The following is a 19,961-nucleotide window of genomic DNA, read 5'->3' as shown; positions in this document are numbered from 1 at the left end:
TTTGGACTCAAAGAATAAGAAACTGAAGCATTCTACTCTAATGATTAAAAGTTCCTTTTAAAAATCACACATGTTTTGTTAGTGATGGGGTTCCCTGGTAGCTCAATTGGTAAAGAACCCGCCTGCCAATGCAGAAGACTTGGGTTCAATCCATTGGTTGGGAAGATTCCCCTGGAGAAGGAAATGGCAACCTACTCTAGCATTCTTGCCTGAAAAATCCCACGGACAGGGAAGCCTGATGGGGTACACTCTTATGATTAAAAGTTGCTTTAAAAATCAAACATGTTTCATGGAAATTGTCAATTAAAAAAAATTAAAAGAAAGAGGAAATTCCAAACTCAAACTGTATTCTCAATAAAGGAATTAGTAGGAGAAAACTATTCTATCAGAAACAAGAGATAAAACTGGGCCTAGAGCATTGAAGTTAAATATTCAGAGGAAATGGCACTAAGAATCACCTTTCAGTGGTGGTCTAAATAGGAGTCACTTCCCAAGTGACCCATGATAAGATGAGGCCAATGATTTAAATAATGAAGATATTTTGGGGAGTGCTGTTACCTTTGCAATATGTTCCTGTATTTTCAACTTATACCATCTCCTGGAAGTCAATAAATGATAGGCTGATCTGGTCTTAGACTAAGCACAAACCCACAGAGTTATGGGGTAGACTAAATGACCTCTAAATGGCTAATGGACAAAGGGGTGAAGTCCTTAAAGCCTAGGAATTTTTTTAAAAAAGAGAAAAAAAGCCTAGGAATAATTTTCTCTCTCTACACATAAAATAAGTTTCATCTTTTGAAAACTGATGGTTCAATTAGTCCATTTTGAAATATTATAGAGATAAAACTTTATTTTATATCAGTTTTTAAAAATATTAATTGTATAAGCTAAGAAAGGAAATAAAAACAATAAAACAAAATTTTATATTTCTTTTATTTATGAGTATTTCAAAGTCTTCAAAGCACACAGTGACCATTTTCGAAAAAAAAAAAAAGGAGATGTCAGGCCAACCCTCAGGTCAAATCCTGAGAGCTACCTGTTTTCATAAAGAAACTTTACTGGCACACAGCTATACTTACTCACTTACATATTATCCGTAACTGCTTTCACACTTGGCAGCAGAGCTGAAAAGTTGTAAAAGATCCACAGTCTAAAGTATCTACTATCTTGCTCTTTATAATAAATATTTGCCAACTCTAGCTCTAAAAACATAAAATACAATACTATATCTTTGTCATAAGTACAAATATGTGCATTGCTTTTGTTGTAACATGCAACTGTTGAGTAGCTATATCATAAGTCTTTAGGAATTATTAAGTAGGTAAGTGATGGAAAAAAATGACTATACAAATCCAGTTAAAGCTACCAGGCTTAAGAATAAAAGGAAAAAATATTATGAAAATTTTAATTTTAAATAACTTAATCTGTAATGAAGTATGGAATGAGGGGTAGGGGGAGGAAAAGGACCAGGTAATTTTTGATGACCATACAGAGGAAAACTATTTATTGCTTTTGATTAACAAATCAGACATGAGAACATTTTGTTTACAAAGGTGGTTAGTATGAGCTCCAACTATTATTGCTGACTAACCAAATGCCATATGGTTTACTTCCTTGATGACCTGTTCATTTATATATACTAATAGGGAATAAATAAGATGGCAACACATCTTACTAGTTATGAGACAACAGTATTATTCTGATATCTGCAGAATGACACATTATGTCTAAGTAACATAAAATGCACACTCCTCAGGAGAGGAAAAAATAGGATACCTAATATGATATCATGAAAAGAGTTCTGCATTGGAAGATCTCGCACTGACATCAATTAGCAATATTACTTAGTATATCTCTTCCCTCATCTGTGAAATTCAATCATAGTATCTTCTCTATGTCACTTATCAAGTTTTTAGAAGAATAAAATGAAATGATTAAAATCAAAGTGCTTTGCAAATGAAAAATGTCATGCAAATATAAGGTATCACTAAACAGTAGCATACACACAAATGCGCAAATGTATCTAATAGCTAACAATCCTTTCTATGTATCATAATTCTAAGCACTTAACTATATTAACTCATTTAATTCTCACAACTCTATGAGATAAGTATTATCTCCTTTGCATATAGGAGAAAACTAAGGTGCAGAGAAGTTACTTCAAACAGGTAGATAGCAGTGGAATCACAAAATAAACTCAGACAATCTGGCTCCAGGGTCTATTTTATATTGTTGATATACACTATTTTATATTGCTTATATATACTTTCAATATGTATATAACATTTAACTTCACTAAACTACTGACCTGGTTGATTTTCCAGTACTCTACAATCTGAGCTGCGCTGATATTCACCACTTAAATGCCAACTGAATTCCTGACTGAAAGGGCAGTAGTCAGCAATTTCTACTGAACCACCATAATAAGGCAGATCTTCTGCAGGTACTCCAGTGAGTTCATCGAAGTACTACAAAGAAAAATATATTAGGAAGGTAGGAGAGTAAGAAACATTCTATATAATCAACATGAAGCCCACAGGCAATTTATAGCAACCCTCTAATGCTGTATTATACAAAGGAGATATTAATCCATTTTTTTCATACAGAGTAAACACAAAAAGAGTAATATACTACTGGAGGCGTATTTCAAGGTTGTAGTAGTTTTAGAAATAAGCAAGGTAAGTAAATTAGTCTAAGTTAAGTTTTTATTAGATGACAAATTTGATTGTTTTAAAAGGATAAATAGAGTTTTAAGAGCTGACAAAACATAAAACTAATTCATAAAATAAAGATGTTTTAAATACAATGTACTTCAAATGTTTTTAGGAGACTTAATTTATATGTTGTTTTGACAAATTTGAAAAACCCATGAGAAAATGAATGAGATAATATATATATTTGGAAACACCAAAGGAACAAGATACCAGAAAAATTTTAAAGATTTCACACTTTATACCAACTCACTGAATTAAAGTACTAAGTGCAGAAATATATAGTCACTACCTTACAGTGTCTAAAGCACTCAGTGGCGTTATAAACTTATGTAGGAAGCTGAAAATTTAAAATTTAAACAACTCCTTGGTCAATGGCAGGCAGTGTTAAAACTTTTTTAGAAATAGCCACTTCAACAAAAAGCTTAAAACCTATATCAGAGATTCAGACTGAACACGTGGGACCATTGTCTTCACCTTTTAGATACCATTAGGCAAACTTGTCTAGAGCAGAAATTCCAAGCCTTTTAATTAACTGGATTACAGTACTCTAGTTACTTTATTTTTTTCTTTTTAAAAAATATTTTTATTTTATATTGGAGTGTAGTTGATCAACAATGTTGTGTTAGTTTCAGGTGTGCAGCAAAGTGATTCAGTTATACATATAAAGTATCTATTCTTTTTCAAATTCTTTTCCCATTTAGGTTATTACAGAGTACTGAGCAGAGCTCCCTGTACTATACAGTAGGTCCTTATTGGTTGCTGTTGTTCAGTCGCTAAGATGGGTCTGACTCTTTGTGACCCCATGGACTGCAGCATGCCAGGCTCCTCTGTTCTCCACTATCTCCCAGAGTTTGCTCAATTCATGTCCACTGAGTCAGTGATGCTATCTAACCTTATTGGTTAGCTACTTTAAATATATCACTGTGTAACTGTCAGTTCCAAACTCCTAATCTATCCGTCCTCTCACCCTTCCTCTCTGGTAATCATAAGTTTGTTCTCTAAGTCTGTTTCTGTTTAAAATAAAGTTTAGTTATAAACTTTAAAATAAGTTTAACTGTATCATTTTTTTTTAAGGATCCTGCATATAAGCTATATATTTGTCTTCCCAGTCAGTTCCTTTCTTTAAAGAACCTTGTTTTTTAAATATAAATTAAAGATGAAGACTTTTGAAACAAAAAGAAATAGTTTAAAAAATACATAAATATTCTAAATGTCTCTTACCACTACTACAAGGCATTGCTAGATAATAGTTAATTGTTATCAATTAACACACTGTTTATAAAGAAATGAAAAACTTCAGTTTTTTCTAACTTACAGAAAACAAACGGAGCCTGACAAATTGAAAAACTTCAGAGCTTAATTCACTCTTCCAATTCAAAATGGAGACTTCTTTTTAAAAGGTTGATTCCTGAAACTGTGCCCCAAACAAGTGCTACCTGGTATTCCTGAGGTAATGGTTTTGGAAACTTCTGCAAATTGCACACTGCAACTGCTCTCTGGTCCTGTCTGCAAGTTAATTGCAATGGATTACTTCTGAGTGTGTTACAGTAAGGGTTCAGCATCTGTCTCCTGCAGACAAAGATAAAAATACCATGGTATCAAACTCTAAAGAAGATATTAGAAGTCTATTCTAGAGTTTGTCTTTTCTGTTACAACTTCAATGCTTTTACCATTCTTTTTTTTTTAATCATTCTTTTTTAATTAATTTGATTTTTAAAAATTTTTGGTTGCACTGGATCTTCATTATTGCATGCAGACTTTCTCTAATTGCTGTGAACAAGGGCTACCACGGAAGTCCAACATTTTATGATTAATAGAACTTTCAAACAGCATCAGTTCAGTTCAGTTCAGTCACTCAGTCGCGTCCAACTCTTTGCAACCCCATGAACCGCAGCACGCCAGGCCTCCCTGTCCAACACCAACTCCTGGAGCCTATCCAAACTCATGTCCATGGAGTCGGTGATGCCACCCAACCATCTCATGCACCATCCCTTCATTCTTTCTGAAGTTATTTCTCCACTGATCTCCAGTATCATATTGGGCACCTACCGACCTGGGGAGTTCATCTTTCAGTGTCCTATCTTTTTGCCTTTTCATACTGTTCATGGGATTCTCAAGGCAAGAACACTGAAGTGGTTTGCCATTCCCTTCTCCAATGGACCACATTCTAGTATACAATATCATTATTCCTAGAGGAACCCTCCAAAGTAGAACTAGTATCTTCATTTCACTGATAAATAAATAGTTTGAGACATTTAGCTTGTCCAGGATCATATAGCTGATGAGGGATGGAGATGGGACTTAAACTTCTCTCTCCAAGGTCAGTGCCTTGTCCATTACAGAAGTACCTGGTAACAAGCACTTCTTCCGTTGAAGATGTTAGTCTTACTCTTCTCATCCGGGCTAGGTCTCAAAGAGTTTTAATCACTCAGAGTTTCTACTAAGGAGTTTCAGGTCTGAGTTAAAAGCCTGCTATGAGGAAAGCTGCTCATAAGCAGTAGCAGGAAACACTGCGGCTATTTTTGGGACAGTTAACTCCAGTACAACAACCTGATCTGCTAGTGTTGTTGTTCCCAAATTTTGCTGCACGTTAGAATCATCTAGAGAAACTTTTAAAACCTCCATGCCCACCTTGAAACCCATACCAACTGAATCAGAATGTCTGAAGTCAGGAATCAGGCATTGGTATGACTTATAAAAGGACAAACTGATAATTTGAAATTAATCAAAATTTTAAAATTTTGCTTCACAAAAGCCCTGTTAGGGCTTCCCTGGTGGCTCAGTAGTAAAGAATCCACTGGTCAATGCAGGACACATGGGTTCAATCCCTGTTCCAGGAAGATCCCACATGCTGCAGAGCTACTAAGCCCATGCGCCGCACCTACTGAAGCCCAGGCACTAGAGCCGTGCTCCACAAGGAGAGAAGCCATCACAATGAGAAGTCCACGCACTTGAACCGAAGAGTAGCCCCTGCTTGCCATAACTAGAGAGTAGCCCCTGCTTGCTGCAACTAGAGAAAGCCCTAGTGCAGCAACAAAGTACCAACATAGAAAAAATTTTTTTAAAAAAAGGAACCGTGGATGGTTTCTACACAGTTTGAAACTGAATGGTTCAGACCACATTTTGAAAATAGGGACACCGGATAGAGAACAAAATCAGAAGTAAACTGTTAGCAAAGACAATAGGAGGAAATGTATCTTACTTTTGTCTCTGCTGATCAATCCAGAATTTACAGCTCCTCCTGACAAAGTCACAGCCCATTCCTCGGCCCCAGTCTAATTTCTCAGCCATGCTGTAATTAGCTTTATACCAGCTGTGGAAATAACCCAAACAAAGCACTTTATATTAGTGTCACTTAAAAAACAAGCATATCAATTACAAATCTTAACAGTGAGCAAACTAGGACCTCAAAAATGACTTTGGTGACCATCCCCACAGATGAGCATTTACAACCAAAGTCCCAGCTACACAGGATCACTGCAGCAGGGACTCGGAACCTTTAATTTTGAGGGAAACATGAGTACTTGAGGGTGCTTTTATATTTGAAAAACACCAAACCACATCATGTTTCCATTGTAACTTTCAAAAGATGATATAAGTCACAGAGGAGAAAATGTTTGAGGTGTGAGACAAGGAGTATAAAAGGCAAAGAAACAAAGAGAATGAGAGAAAAAAAGAGAAGGGAGTAAACTGGAATTCTGTTGCATCAGAAAAAGGAAGAAATGTTTTAAAATTAACCAGTGCCGTGATTTCCCTAGTGATTCATACACTCTAAGATGCTTCTGCATCCTACCTGTATCTTAAAGAAACTAGCATTATTTACAGAAGGGCTAGCAAAATAGAGCAGCAGGACCACTGCTATTGGTTACTGCTTATTAAGTGATAAACGGGAAAGAGTGATAATAGCGCTAAAAGGAATCCAGCATTTTCTTCTTTTCAAAAGTATGAATTTCCCTACTTGGACCACTGAAAACAGTAAGAAACAAGGACAACCCAGTAGAAATTAACGTAGTCCCTAGAATGTGATTTCTAAAAGCTATTCTCAAACAAAAGGAGCATTCCTGTGCTCCTTGGAAGACTGGCTGATGCCAGATCTAGAATACAGAGCGTGGGCAGATCAGCCTGGTACATCTTGCCATACCAAAAAGCAAGGAAGCTATCAAAAACTGAGACTCATCAAAATAAACCCAAGAGCCCACAAAGAAAAAGACTCCCATTGGAGTCATTTTAAAACAGTATTCTGTTGCCTTATAAGAAAGTTCTACTGCCTTAAAAACCAGGAATCTCTACATAAATCAATTTCATTTGTAATTAAAAATACTGTTTATATAAGCTTTTCCTTCATATCATCATGCCCTCTATTTATTAAAAAATAAATCTCATTCATTTATTTATGAGGGATTTAGTTTTATTCTATTCTACATACCTCAGGGTCTCAAACATTTATTGAATGAATGAATGGTCATGGATAGCTAACTGAAAAAAATTTTAAAAACAGGTATATTTATAAAAAAAAAAGATATATTTATCTTCAGTGTAAAATATATTTGCTTAATATTCATTTCATCTTAATAGTAATCTTAATATTCATTTCATTTTAATAAACAATTCATGTAAAATTCTCACAGCTATCTTACCCAGTGTCCTCCATTAACGCCAGAGTGATTCGAGAGAGGACTCGGTTCTGGGTATGAGAACCAGTCATTGCTTCATTCTGAAAATCACCAACAGATTTTAATTAGAAGACTGGATTCCTTGCAATTCCCAATAATTTCCGTGATTGCTTTAGTGTATAGGCAAAATATTGAAGGTGTGAGAGGCTGACAAAATGTTGACTTAAAATAGTAAAATATATAAGCTTTCTTTAAAATGACAGACTGAAGCTTAAAGCAAAATCTACTCTCTCCCTCAAATATCTATATTGTGTACAATTTCCCTGTAATAACAGATAATTAGCATTTAGAACTCTGTGATGAAAATGAAGATAAATATATGGAAACAGAAATATTGTAAAAACATTATACTATTAAGGCAAAGTAATGTTGGTGGTTGAGACAGATACCCAGATAATGGAGTGGAGAATGGAATACTTGCTTCAATTACAAAGAAAATGCTTTTATAACCAACTTTTTATACTCTGTGATCACAAAAATATATACTAATATGAAAAACAAGTATCACAAAATCATAGGGTCAAAGGAGTTGCCTGAGGGACACAAAATATCATCAAGGTCTACTATCTACCCAATGTCTTAATTAATATATAATAAAATTCCTACCAGGAGGTCACCTAATGGTAAGGACTTCCCTGTCTCTTAAGAAAGTACATTGTATCTTTGGGATGCTCAGATTCTTCTTTTTTGGGTAGGGGGTGTGCTGCATGGCTTGAGGTATCTTAGTTCTCAGATCAGCAACTGAACCCACGTTCTTGGCAGCAAAAGCATGGAGTCCTAACTACTGGACTTCCAGGGAATTCCCATATCTTGTTAACCTTTATGTTGAACATTGGATTGCCATCTCAAGTACTTTAATTTCATCTTTTTAAAACACAGCTCAAGAACACAATGTTGATTTTAGATGAAAGGCAGCAGTTAAAGAAATTAGTAAAATTACTACTTTCAAGTCTTCTATTGAAATGTAAGTAAATTTTCATTTCTGACCCATCTGTAGCTTTCCAAAGAGAATCACTTGAGAAAAACTGCTTAAGGAAAATAAAGAAACTGAAATTCCCATGTGAGATAAAAGTGTACAGGTCTTCTGTAAGTTTCTATCACTGTTATTTCATGGTCACCCAGATAAGGTCAGTAAAGCACTAATCTCATTCTTTTCATAATTTTGCTAACTTGGATCATGATGTACGTAAACTGCAACCGTTTACTTATTTAAACAGACCTCTAAAAAAATATACTATTACCGTTCAGTCGCTAAGTTGTGTCTGACTCTTTGCGAGTCCATGGACTGTAGCATGTCAAGCTGCCCTGTCCTTCACTATCTCCTGGAGTTTGTTCAAACTTCCTTTGACCCAGAAATTCCATTCTTCTTTTACATAAACAGATCTGATCTTGCATTAACTTTCTAGTTCTGCTCCCCTGGAAACCTAATAAGGGTGGAATGTCAACTGTGTTACTAGGCAATAGGACTTAAGGAACAAAGATCACCTGATATCCTTCTGGACTTGGGATTCTTGTAGATGAACATGAATACCTGTTGGTTAGCCACAGTTTGGAACTTCTCTCGGAGAAGGCAATGGCAACCCACTCCAGTACTCTTGCCTGGAAAGTCCCATGGATGGAGGAGCCTGGTAGGCTGCAGTCCATGGGGTCGCTAAGGGTAGAACACGACTGAGCGACTTCAATTTCACTTTTCACTTTCCTGCATTGGAGAAGGAAATGGCAACCCACTCCAGTGTTCTTGCCTGGAGAATCCCAGGGATGGGGGAGCCTGGTGGGCTGACGTCTATGGGGTCGTACAGAGTCGGACATGACTGAAGCAGCAGCAGCAGGGACTTCTCTGTGTGCAGTGAGTGTTATGGGTATGTCCCTTACAGGCATCTGGAAGTTAAGTCTATGAAACTGTTAAAAATAAACCATGCTGGTCCTTATTTGGGACATGGTACTTCTAAACCAGGCTGGTTCTTGTACACCTGTTATGGTCTTGTGCTTGTCGTGTTTGAGCCAGAGAGAGAGGGGAAGAGGCATGCATGGTAGCCCTAGATTACTGTGCAGAGCACAAGAGAAATGCCTGATTGCCATGCTGACATGCTATACTTTCTCTCTTGTATCCTTCTAGTATGTTTTGAATGTGACCTGTTTAAGGTTCACAGGTTTGACTTGACTGTTTTTTGAACGTAAGAACACCCTGGAATGCCACTTCTGTACGGCACTGAAGATATAAATAAATCACTCATTATAACATTTTTAAGAGAAAACATTTAAAACATAATTATTCTTTGACATAGGATTACTGTCCCATTCATATAACACTATGGTGGTTTAGTCACTAAGTCGTGTCTGACTCTTGTGACCCCAGGGACTGTAGCCCTCCAGGCTCCTCTGTCCATGGGATTCTTCAGGCAAGAATACTGGGGTGGGTTGCCATTTCCTTCTCCACATATAACACTATGTAGCTATTTAAAAATAAACAGATCCAAGTATAAAGTATATTCTACTAATGGATGTACTTCTGTAATGTGAATGAGCTCATATGAGACTAGCAAATAAGGGAATCACATTAGTATAAGATGGAATCATGTTGGTTCATAACAATTTCTCCTGGATTTTAATGTTTTATGCAGTGGAGGAACAGCAGCTAAATCAATCACTTTGCTGTATATCTGAAACTAACACAGCATTGTGAGTCAACTCTGTTCCAATATAAGATAAAAATTAAAAAACAAATAAAAACCCAAAATACACTAAGACACCTGAACACAGCAAGAGAGGACAGCTGTGCTGTGCATGAAGCTCCATGCTCTTCCAGTTGGCTTAGCAGGGCCAGAGGTTCTGTCTTAGAAGGACTTGCTGCACTGTTTTTGTACACTTCACTCTTTTTACATTTTACTCTTGTCCCCATTATTTAGATTTATAGTCTCCCATCAATCTCCCATTGCTTTTTGCTGTTGTTTAAGGTAAAAGAAATACTAAAGTAAATAAATATAGGAGCTTATTTATTGGAAATACAATGTGTTTTTAGACTGAGCTAGTACTTTTATTAAGACTTAGTGCTTTTGTTAAGACTTGGTATTTGTGTTTCCCACAAATTGTTATTTTTTATTTTGAAGAAAGAGATTGCTTAGGAAAGCATACACTGTATTACAGCAGAAGCATCTGTAATTCCTTGGAAAGTATATTATTAAATGAAAAAAGCTGCATAAATGCATGAACCTATTAAAAAAAAAAAAAACTACATTAGTGTATCTATTTTCTTAAAGAAAAAATATGTCCAGTAGCATCTTCAAATAAACTGACCTCTAATAACCGCTTTTCCCAATGGTTGAGCTCAGTGCCCATACCACCTTGATTTTCAAGTTCCATGCCCTCAAGAATTGGACAGTTAAAGTGTTTTCGTGCTTCATCCTAAGAATCAGAAAATAAATAAACAAATAAACCCACAAAAGTACAACAAAATGGCAAACTCGTTATCACACTGGATAAAATAAAGTAGCCACTAAGGAATTACTTTGATGAGAAGACAGAATGTCTTTTAAAAATATAGCTTTTAATATAATTAAATATTTTGACACCGTCACACTTTTCTTTGCTATTGAACTACTATTCTCTTATTATTTTTTCCTCTATTTGAAGATTTTGGCTTTAAGTCATATATTTTAAAAAGTTATAGACTGGTATGATTGCTATTTGTAACTTTTGTGTCAACAATGATTTTAACGCAGGTATAAACTGCTCATATTATGGACACAGTCTTTGTTTAGAAAAATAAGTTGTTCATTAGAAAACAATTTTGTTCTTTTGGTTTCACCTGTACATCAGTTAAGAGTATGAAGTACAGGGATGGGCAGTATTCCGAGGGCAGCACAAAAGTTCAGAGGTCAGAAAGAGCTGTATGTAGTTAAGAGAGGGGGTAGGGAGAATAAGTTTCTGTCATTAAATAAGCGAGTGAGATGATTAATTTTATATATCAACCAGGCTGGGGCAAAGTGCCCACATATTTGATCAAACATTATTCTGAATGCTTCTGTGAAGGTGTTTTTGGATGAGATTAACATTTCAATTAGTGGACTTTAAGTAAAGCTGATCACTTTCGTAACATAAATGGGCCAGTCAGTTGAAGGTCTTCATAGAACAAAGACTGACTTCACCCCTGAGCAAGAAGGAATTCTGCCAGTAGACTGTCTTTGGACTCAAACTGCAACTCTTCCCTATTTCTTCAGCTTGCCAGCCTACCTCATCAGACTTTAGACTCTCTAATAAACCTCCACAACTACATCAGCCACTCCTTAAAATAAATCTCTTCATCTCTTTCTCTCTCAACAAACACATCCTGTTGGTCTGTTCCTATGCAGATTCTCCTGAATAAAACTGATTCCAAATGAAATGACCAGCAATTATACAAATAGTACAAGTGATCCTTTGAGGTATCACAACCGAGCACTGGTATAACAACTTAAAGCTGTGGGTAGAATGGAGCCGTTGAGTCATTGCTAAATTTTCCTTCCTCAGATGTCTCTTGGACTGCAGCTTTACTGTACTGCCTTTATGTTTCCTACTACAAGATTTGAAATTTAATCATTAGTTCTTAAACAATAATGATTAGTAAAGAAAGGAACATAATGAATGAAAAGAGCAGACAGCTCATGAGACATGAAGCTCAGTAATACTCACGACAACACGAGGTGTTACTAGAAGATTAACAGTGTGAGGAACTCTCTTATTATCGCGAATGTCCCATAATCTCTCCACTTTTCGAACTACTTTATCACTCCATTGATATAATCCAAGACTGCAATTAAAGAATAAAAATACAGTCCTTCTTGCAAATTTGTCACCACTTTAATGTAGAAGTGTTTATGAATATCAACATGAAATTAAAATATCTGACCTTATATTTGACACCAAGTGCAAGCAAAGACTTGATAGCATTTTCTAATTTAACCTTTTCAGTAACTTTAAGAGATTATCATCACTACTTTGCAGATAAAGAGACAGAAGCTTAGAGAGATGAAGTAACTTGCTCAAATTCAAATAGCTAATACTGGGCTAAGATGACAGTGAATTATTTCCTCTTAACAAATTTACTGAATAAAACAAAAGTATATCTAGAGAGATATCTAAGTACTGTATATAAAAAGACTTAACAGAAGGTGACATTTTAACTTAATTTTGCTGTTGTTGTTTAGTTACTAAATTGTGTCTGACTCTTTGCAACCCCATGGACTATAGCCTGTCAGGTTCCTCTGTCCATGAGATTTCCCAGGCAAGAATATTGAAGTGGGTGGCTATTTCCTTCTCTAGGGCATTTTCCCAACCCAGGCACTGAACCTGTGTCTCCTGCATTGCAAGCAGATTCTTTACTACTGAGCCACTGGGGAAGCCCTTAAACTTACTGAGAAAGTATAATTTACTTAACAATTGTGCTGTAAAGTAAATTATACTTTTTATAATTGATTATTCAACAAGAAAAAATTAAATCCCTATTTTAAGGATAAAATCCCTATTGTACCCCATATACAGAAATAAATTCCAGACAAATGTCAGTAAAAATGGCAGAGTAAGGACCACTGAACTTCATGAAGGCAAAGAGGAAAGTATCAAAATTAGCCAAATGAATTTTTTCAGAGCTCTGGGAATTAACCAAAGGCTTGCAGCAATCCAGGAAGCACTTCTTTAAGAAAAACGGATGAATCTCAGGAAAAACAGCAAGCTTTGTGGCAGTTTCCCATGCCCTCTCTCCAGCTCTATAGCAGCCTTGAAAACCAACAGCCCACAGTCATGGTGAAAACCAGCAACCTGGCAGCCAGAGGGAGCAGAATAGGGTTAACTGGCAGAATGCATTTAAAAAAAAAACAAAATGATTCAACTATGCCTACAAGATACACAGTTCACACTCAAGGATACAAATAGGTTGACTGTAAAAGGATTAAAAACATGTATCATGCAAATAGCACTCAAAAAAAGAGCTGGGACATTTATACTATTATCAGACAAAATTGTTACTAGAAACATTTTATAATGAAGACAGGGTCAGCCCACCAAGAAGACATAATAAACATGTATATACCTTATGAAAAAACCCCAAAATACATGAAGCAAAAATAAATTCTAAATGGATTAAAGCTAGGAACATAAAAATTCAAATAATAAATTTACCATAAAAAATTTAGAATATTTTTATAATCTTTTAGAGCAGAAGAAACTTTCTTAAGCAAGAAAATAGATAAATTTAATAGTGTAAAATTTAAAAACTTTTCTGCATGGCAAAAATATGATAAAAAAATAAGTAAATGGGAGAAAACAATCTCATTTTGGGGAATCTATCTTGCACAAATAAAAGCACTACCACAAAAGTGTTATATTTATTATAGAAAATTATAATGGTCATCAATTTTCATCTTTGCCTATAACCTGCATCGTTATTTTCTGGCTTTTCCTAGATTACTTCTACCACTGACCCTATGAATCTCTCTCAACAATAAAACAGAATATAAAGAAATCAGTTTTCCCACCATTATTTTATGAAGATTTTATATATTATTCAAGGAATTATATGGTAAACACTGTATACTCAATAACCGTTACTTATATTCTACAATTAATCCTTTGTTTTATTTGCTGTGTATCTGTTCATCTACTCATGCCTTAGAAAGGTTATTCTTAATTCCTTTTCTTTTTCCACAGCAAGGCAATGTTTAAACATAAATAGTGAACAAAGCCAAAAGGAAAAGAAACTGTTTACTGTATTAATAACTCCAATATTCTCTTCACCATTCACATTTCAAGATTAAAGGTTTCTTCAAATAAAAAGGTGAGAGACAAATCCAACTCTTTCTATGTCTACCATCTGTATTTATTACTCTGTTATCTCCGTTTATATTGTAAGATTTTCTGCTTTTAAGGAATATCCAAAATGTAAGAAAGTACTGCAATTATCAGCTTAATAATGGTCCTTATGTGTGGGTATCTCTCTCCTCCTATCACTACATAGATGTTCCTACTCTCACTACTTACGTGTTTCCTATAAAGACCACAATTCTTAGGAAAGACCAGACTTCTTCCATACCACCAAACAAATACAATCTAGGAAGTAAAACATCTATTTCTACATTACAATTTTGTTTCTAACAATTTTGTTTTTTAACATGTACTCTAAAAAAATACTATGATGAATAAAGTATTATGTTTTTAATAATTATGCACTTCTAGCTACCTAGAAGTGAGAAGAGAAGGAGGCGACAGAGGATGGCAGGATGGTATCACTGACTCAATGGACATGAGTTTGAGCAAACTCAGGAAGATAGTGAAGGACAGAAAAGCCTGGTGTGCTGCAGTTCATGAGGTCACAAAGCAGGCACAACTGAGCAACTGAACAATAAGCTACCTAAATGGAGATCTTCATGAGAGAATTAATTTTTTATTCTATATCTGTTTACCACTACCTACTCTATGGAATAGCGTCAGTACACTGAGAAGGTTTCCTTATGTGCCGTCTCAATCTGTTCAACTTGCATGGCATTTAATAGCCTATGGCTTCAAGTAAAATTACTCATCTGTCTTTTATCATGGACTGTTTCTAAACTTCATACAACTAGACTATGACCTCTTTTGTTCAACCCTATAACTACGATATTCGTTCACGTTATTACATGTAGCAATGATGTGTTCTTTTCAGGGCCTTGTAGTTTTTGATTATAGGAATATATTACAATTTATTTATCCATTCCTCTATTGATAGACCTTTGGGTGGTTTCCATTTTTTGCTTATTAGTAACAAAACTGCCATTAACATTCATGTACATGTCTTTTTGTGGACATGTGCTCTTAAATTAGATATATAAATCCATGCAAATGGTTATAATTCTGTGACTGATAGTCTATATAATAATTTTTTAAAAGTATTTCTTAGTATTATTTCTTTTAGGCCCTGAACTTCTAGATCACTGGTAACATGTGAAATAAAATACAGTTTTTAAAAACTGTAAAATACAGTTTACAGTTAACATGTAAACATTGCAATGTATAGACAATAACTATTAATAAGCCAAAATATAACCAACCCATATTCTCCCATGGCCTGACTCTCCTGTAAAGTAACATAAGCTACTACAGAGTGGTGGAAAAGAGCCCTGCCTGGCAAGTCTTCGCTCTTTGGGTAAGTCACTTAAGTTTTCTCCATCTCAGCTGTTTCATCTGTGAAATGAAAAGGTAAAGCTAAATAACCTTATATCCTATCTTGTTATAATAATATAGGATATACAATCTTAGGCTAGCCATAAAGCCACTATTATTTGTAGAAATTAACACACAAGAATTCTCAGGTTCTAGTCTTAGCATCCTCCTAAAAGAGAACAAGAACAAAAAAACCCAAATACCTATAGTTAAAAGGTGGGAGACCATCTGCAAATCTTGAAGTTAAAGGATTTCCATCTTTATCATGGTAGAATGCAAATAGCCCAGCAGAGAAACCCTGTAAGAAAAAGTTCAAAATGTCTTACAGTGAAAAATATCAAATCTAACTACAGCTATCACAACATGCCACTATCAAAAGAAAACACTGATATAACCACATAAAAGCATCATGGCAATATTTCTGTAGGAACTTGCCATATACTAGAGTAGGACTGAAATTATTTCATATTATAAATTTTAAATTCCAATTACTTGAGATAATTCCTAAGTGAAAAAATCAAAAGCAATAGTAAAGACATTCTTTGGTTGGTATAGACAACGCATTTATTTGTTTAAAGATGTGTTTATCACAGGTGGTCCTCTTTACATGAACTTACTAATAAACTCTATATCTGCAATGAGGGAATGCTACTATTGAGAATAATTAACAATACAGTTCAGAGCAGGGGAGTGTGCTCATAAGAATACTCATAAAAATTCAAAGACTTTGATCCCAAAGTCCATACTTAATATATATCTATATCTAAAAAATGACTATAAATGTATGCATATGTGGGGGGATGTATACTCTGGAAAAAAGACTGGAAACATATATAGAAATGTTAGCTGTAGTTCTTTTGGTGGTAACATGTAAAATCATCTGTAGTTCTAAAGGTTTTCTTTCCAATGTGAATTTGTCTATAATCACATTTTTAGACAATATTTTTAAGAAGTCTTCAATTTTAATAAGATAATAGATACTTTACATAAACGTATTCGAAGTCCCATTTGCTATTCTCCCCCCTCCCAAAGAAGATGAGGAAATGGGCAAAAAAAGAAAAAAAAATTATTGACATTGGACATCTCCTGTTTCATTGGTAAGATTTCTTTACTTTCTTTCCTAACCTAAATAACTAAAAAAAAAAAGCACTTTTGTAACTACTAATTTAAGTATGTTTTAACATTGAAAATATGCTAGAGTTTATATTCAAATAACAATCACAAATGATCATGTAATCAATTTCTTTGGCAAATTTCTTTGCTTACATAACTGTGGTCTCTGTGTCATTCAAGGCTTGCCAAAATGATTAACGGAATCCAGAGTATTCTTTTATCCCTACATTTCTTCTTTTTTAATCTCTGAAGATGCAAAGGATATTTAATGGAGTCAGCTAAGAAAATCTAAATAGTTTTTTTTTTTTTTTAGAAAATCTAAATAGTTTTTAATATAGAATTCATTGAGGTAATATAAAGCTTAAAATAGTATGATGTGCCTGATCCTTTAGAATATTCTAAATCCACATTTTTTTCTTCCCTATCAAGTTGAAAATTTTTCTAAGCACACACATTTCAGAAGGCATATCTAGTATTGAAAGTACCAGGAATGACTGTATTTGATAGTTAGAGCATATATAACTTTATAGAGAATAAGTGTATTTGTTAAACATTTAATTCTTAGCATCTTCCAGAATGGTTTTTGAGACAAACTAATATTTTTAATTTCTTAGGTTTTTGAAATTTTTAAAATACAAATATACAAAAAAGTTTAAAGATCTAAAAGAAACTTATGTTTACTGTTTAAGAGGATTTAAGATATGTTTTGCTATGTTTTCTTTAGACTTTTTTTAAAGAAATAAAAACACTGCAGAATATTGTTGAAGGCCCATTACCTTAACCCTTTCTCTTCTCTCTTTTCCCAGAGGTAATTACTACCTTAAAGTCAATATACATATTATGACAATATAGTTAGTTGATTTCCTGTCAATATAAATAACTTAAAAATATCAGTCAAATTTAGAATCATTTTCATCATAATTAGACATTAGTAAAATTACTGATTTGTTTTTTTTGCAGTTTCTATTCACACCATTTGAGAGATGCTGAGTTGTGCTTCATTTGTTTCATCTTATTTCTGAAAAAAATTTTTATTATTTTTATTAAAAAAAAGTCAACATACATAGTAACTCTGATGCATGCTTTTACATTCAATGGTGTCTGACTCTGAGATTCCCTGACTGCTAAAATAAATCTCAATGTGTTCTTATATACTTCTTGACCAACTGGATCTTTTCTTTTGTGACCTGCCTGTTTATAATCCAATTTACCTCATGTCTGGGACTTCTGCATTCATGTTCACTTATACATTAGATTTAAAAACTGCTGGGTTTTTTTTTTGGTTCTCTCAGCATCAAATATCTACAGTTTTTGGAGCTTAAAGCTGAAAATGTTTTTTTGAATGATGTTTGTCTTTCATCACAATAGCAGGTTCGACTTACTTTCTTAGTAAAAGGAAAACATGATTCATTTTAGAATCTCCTTACTTGAAAAACATAAGTGCTATCTGTATACACTAGAGTTTCACTGAATTATTCAGGTATTTGCTGATTTAAACAAATCATACATGATAGCTCATGAAAAAAGACTAATAAATAATAGCCATTAATTTTATTATACCTTACTCTGTAGAGCATGGTGCTAAACCATTTATATGCTTTATCTTATCTAAACTTCAAGAAAAAAAATCCACTCTAGTATGTACTACTATCTTCATTTTATAGATGAAATGGAGACTTATAAAGGCTAAATAATTTCTAATAGACCCCCAAGATTTTTAGTTTAAGGAGATTCACACCTAGATCTGTGTGATCTATTCTCTCTCTTAATCATTGCATTTAACTCCCATCTATTATATTTTCTAAACACATGAAAGACATCAGGAAGACATTTCCTATGTCTTAGGCAACTTCATTTAATTCCCCAGACATCGTGTAAAAGTTTACTACTTTGGACTGATTGGGGAAAAGTAAAAAGAAGTTCTGAATCAGTTAGTATATATAAAATTTAGAAAGCCTAAATAGATCAAGAAGACTTTTAGAAATGAGATCTCTAAAAGAGAGAAGACAGATCTATAACCTGATATCACTTTTTTTTCCTTAAAGATTTGTTAATTAATTTAGCTGAACTAGGTCTTGGTTGCGGCATGTGGGGATCTAGTTCTCTGACAAGGAATTGAACCCGTGCCCTCTGCATTGGGAGCGCAGAGTTTAAGCCACTGAACCACCAGGGAAGTCCCTAGATATCACTTTTAATTACTAAGTCTTCTTAAGAAGCTTAATCATTTTTTCAAAACTCCTATTTATCCAATGGATTTACTTTAATTATTTTTAGTAGTATAACTCAACCTAGACACTATCCTAAACATTAAAAATTCTCTATCAGCTATTGGCAGAGGCCTAATCAACTAGGTTTTATTGAACACAATCTAAAAAGCCACATAATCTTAAATTTTAATATATAATTAAAATGAGAGTATAATCAAAAACTCAAGGCATGAAGGAAAGAGTAATAGTTAACAGCAAAATTTACCAGTGCATGAATAATCTCATGTTTCACTGTGGACAGCATCCCAACAAACTCCTGAGGCTGGGTAGAGATCATATTTGGACACAGGTTAGCATATCCTGCTATTGGCCTGTTAAAAGAGACATTGAATTTTTAATTATATTCCAGAACAGTGTGTACTATGATATCTATTAACCTATATTTTTCTATAAAAAACTGATTAAGGTCAGAAAAATCTTTGTTAAATATCAAATGTCATTTTATAACATAACGTCTAACTTTCACTATATTTTATTTCCAAGACTTATACCTGTTTTTCCCTGTGATACAGCTAATCAACACTTGTTCCCATGAAAGGATAGTCAGTTAATTATACTTCAGTGTGAATTTGTAAAATAGGTCAATATCTACCAAAAAAGGGAATGAACTGGAAAACTTAAATTCTAACACTATTTTACTCTCAAAACTCATTTCTGACTTCAGCATTTCACTATATGTACAGGCACAGGGACAGACAAGTAGGTAGAGAGGGAAAATAGTTATATAATAAGACAGACAATAAGCAAATCATTCAGGTTGCTGCAAGTTACAGAACCCTCTTATTTCCATATCACTATCCTCCTCCTTCTGTCCCAACAATACTTTCATTAACATAAAGATTTTTATCTTCCTATCATCATCTTTCATACAGTATTTTGTACCTTCTAGAATCTACAAAATTCTATATCTCTTTATGAGTCTAGAACTTGAGAATCCAAGAGCTGACTGGGACCTAGAGTAATTCAATTTCACCATGCATCTGTCTTTCAAAAACTGTGCCAAACAGCAATATAAGGAACCCCAA

General features: G+C 34.2%; 1 protein-coding gene across 3 annotated transcripts in view; it reads right to left on the bottom strand.

Moving 5' to 3' along the window:
- LMLN (leishmanolysin like peptidase) overlaps window positions 1-19,961 on the bottom strand; it is a 49,562-nt gene that overhangs the window by 13,648 nt on the left and 15,953 nt on the right. For all 3 annotated transcript variants that reach the window (XR_009696984.1, XM_061166966.1, XM_061166967.1), the window contains 8 exons: window positions 19,142-19,247; window positions 15,760-15,854; window positions 12,056-12,173; window positions 10,682-10,789; window positions 7,352-7,428; window positions 5,917-6,027; window positions 4,151-4,283; window positions 2,309-2,468 (listed from right to left, as the gene is read on the bottom strand). Coding sequence is in view for 2 of the 3 variants with exons in the window: in XM_061166966.1 (XP_061022949.1) it covers window positions 2,309-2,468; window positions 4,151-4,283; window positions 5,917-6,027; window positions 7,352-7,428; window positions 10,682-10,789; window positions 12,056-12,173; window positions 15,760-15,854; window positions 19,142-19,247 (908 nt within the window). In the remaining variant the exon portion in view is untranslated. The remainder of the gene's footprint in view (window positions 1-2,308; window positions 2,469-4,150; window positions 4,284-5,916; window positions 6,028-7,351; window positions 7,429-10,681; window positions 10,790-12,055; window positions 12,174-15,759; window positions 15,855-19,141; window positions 19,248-19,961) is intronic.

The sequence above is a fragment of the Dama dama genome, chromosome 19 (assembly GCF_033118175.1).
Source record: "Dama dama isolate Ldn47 chromosome 19, ASM3311817v1, whole genome shotgun sequence".
NCBI classification, from domain to species: Eukaryota; Metazoa; Chordata; class Mammalia; order Artiodactyla; family Cervidae; genus Dama; species Dama dama.
Note: the sequence above shows the minus strand (reverse complement) of the source record. Positions and strands in the feature narration are given on the sequence as shown.